We start from the raw sequence: 1570 nt of genomic DNA on the forward strand, positions 1-1570 counted from the left end.
ATGTCAGCAGCTACCTGCAGGTCACTAAGATATATTAGCAGCTACCTTAAGGTTGGTGGGAGATGTTAGCAGCTATCCGCAGGTCATTAACAGATGTCAGCAGCTACCTCTAAGTCTTTAAGAGATGTCAGCAGCAACCTGCAGGTCAGTGGGAGATGTCAGCAGCTACATGCAGGTCAGTGAGAGATATGTCAGCAGCTACCTGCAGGTCGGTGAGAGGCATCTTGGTCATGCAGAACTCGCAGCTGGTCTCTCTATGTTTACATTTCCAGCTTAGGTGGTCGGGGATCTCTTTCCTCATCATTCGCTCTTTGCATTTCCCCAGCGGACAGGGAACCTCGAAGAATGGACACACGTTCAGGTGGTCCTGCAGACAGACAGACAGAAGGAGTGAGACAATGTCCTCTCATGGACACCTGGCAGTCCATCATTGTCTCAGTCAGTGGTTGGTCTGTTTTGAAGATAAACACAGCCAATCAGAGCAGGATTTTCTCACAGGTATCTGCTGCAGACTCATCTGCTCCTGACAGCCGTTGGCTTCGCTTCGACAGTAAACCTTCAGTGCCATGATCTCCCGATGGCAGCAAACGTCTCGGAAGATCTTAAAGAGAAACAGCAGAGCTTCAGGACCTGATCAATAATCAATCACTTCTGAAAAACTCGATCTCTGTTGTGATGTCACTTCCTGCCCACCTTGTCTTTGAACAGAGGCTCCATGTCAGCTGGACACACCGGGTTGGGATGACTGCAGGAGGACACAAAGTTACTGATTCAGCTGAGGACAAACTGTCACATGACCTCACGCTCAGCTGACGGGACGAGAGCTCGACGCCGTCCCAAACTGGGACAGAGTTCCTGAAAAACAGGACACTAAAGCTTCCTGTTTTACAGACAGAAGACTCTGATGGAGACGAGAGCTCCTCCGTCACAGTGCTGATCAGAAGACACACCAAAGGACACACCTGCTCTGACATCACAGGTATCCAGGTGGACTTCCTGTTGCCACGGTTCAAGTCAGACATCACGACATGAAGACTATCAATGATATCCTTTAATCTGAAAGCTTACGGAGCATACACACCTGAAAACCACTTCTTGTCTACCTGCCTGTCTCTGTCTCACCTGAGGATGTCGTTGATGCAGCTCTGACAGAAGCGGTGTCCGCACTCGGTCTGACGGGGCTGACACAGGACCAGCCTGCAGGCCTCGCAGCAGTATTTGGACTCTGGAGTTTCCACAAAGTGATCTCTGAATCCTCCGTGGAGAGGAAGGAAGCCTGCGGGGACACCTGAGGACACAGAGACACACCTGAACTTGTCCTGAGGACACATCTGTTCTGACTTTGCACCATATTGGATTTTGTTTCTGATAGCTGGTTTGTTGATATGTAACAGCTCACCTGGCCTGTTGCAGTTTTCTACAACAAATTCTGAAAAAACGACAGCGTAGTCAGAGAACTGGTGTGGGTGTGTTTTACTGTACTGGCCTCCCGAAGTGAAAACACTAACTCTACCTGCTGAGAGGACCACCTCTACCTGTGGAGATGACCAACTCTACCTGCTGAGATGAC

General features: G+C 49.7%; 1 protein-coding gene across 1 annotated transcript; it reads right to left on the bottom strand.

The window, feature by feature from the left end:
- Window positions 1-50: 50 nt before the first annotated feature.
- LOC121964949 (TNF receptor-associated factor 3-like) lies at window positions 51-1564 on the bottom strand. Its single transcript, XM_042515121.1, has 4 exons — window positions 1123-1564; window positions 694-745; window positions 497-601; window positions 51-367 (listed from the first exon to the last, which is right to left on the bottom strand). Exons 1-4 carry the CDS (start codon window positions 1329-1331, stop codon window positions 146-148), a joined length of 588 nt encoding a protein of 195 aa, XP_042371055.1. The 5' UTR covers window positions 1332-1564; the 3' UTR covers window positions 51-145.
- Window positions 1565-1570: the final 6 nt, after the last annotated feature.

Source organism: Plectropomus leopardus, unplaced genomic scaffold (genome assembly GCF_008729295.1).
Source record: "Plectropomus leopardus isolate mb unplaced genomic scaffold, YSFRI_Pleo_2.0 unplaced_scaffold17860, whole genome shotgun sequence".
In the NCBI taxonomy this organism is placed as follows: Eukaryota; Metazoa; Chordata; class Actinopteri; order Perciformes; family Serranidae; genus Plectropomus; species Plectropomus leopardus.

Coding starts and splice junctions, on each gene's coding strand:
- LOC121964949 (XM_042515121.1), bottom strand. CDS start 1,331: ATGTGTCCTCAGGACAAGTTCAGGTGTGTCTCTGTGTCCTCAGGTGTC. Junction 746..1,122: donor TGCATCAACGACATCCTCAG/GTGAGACAGAGA, acceptor GTCCTCCTGCAG/TCATCCCAACCCGGTGTGTC. Junction 602..693: donor AGCCTCTGTTCAAAGACAAG/GTGGGCAGGAAG, acceptor TTTCTCTTTAAG/ATCTTCCGAGACGTTTGCTG.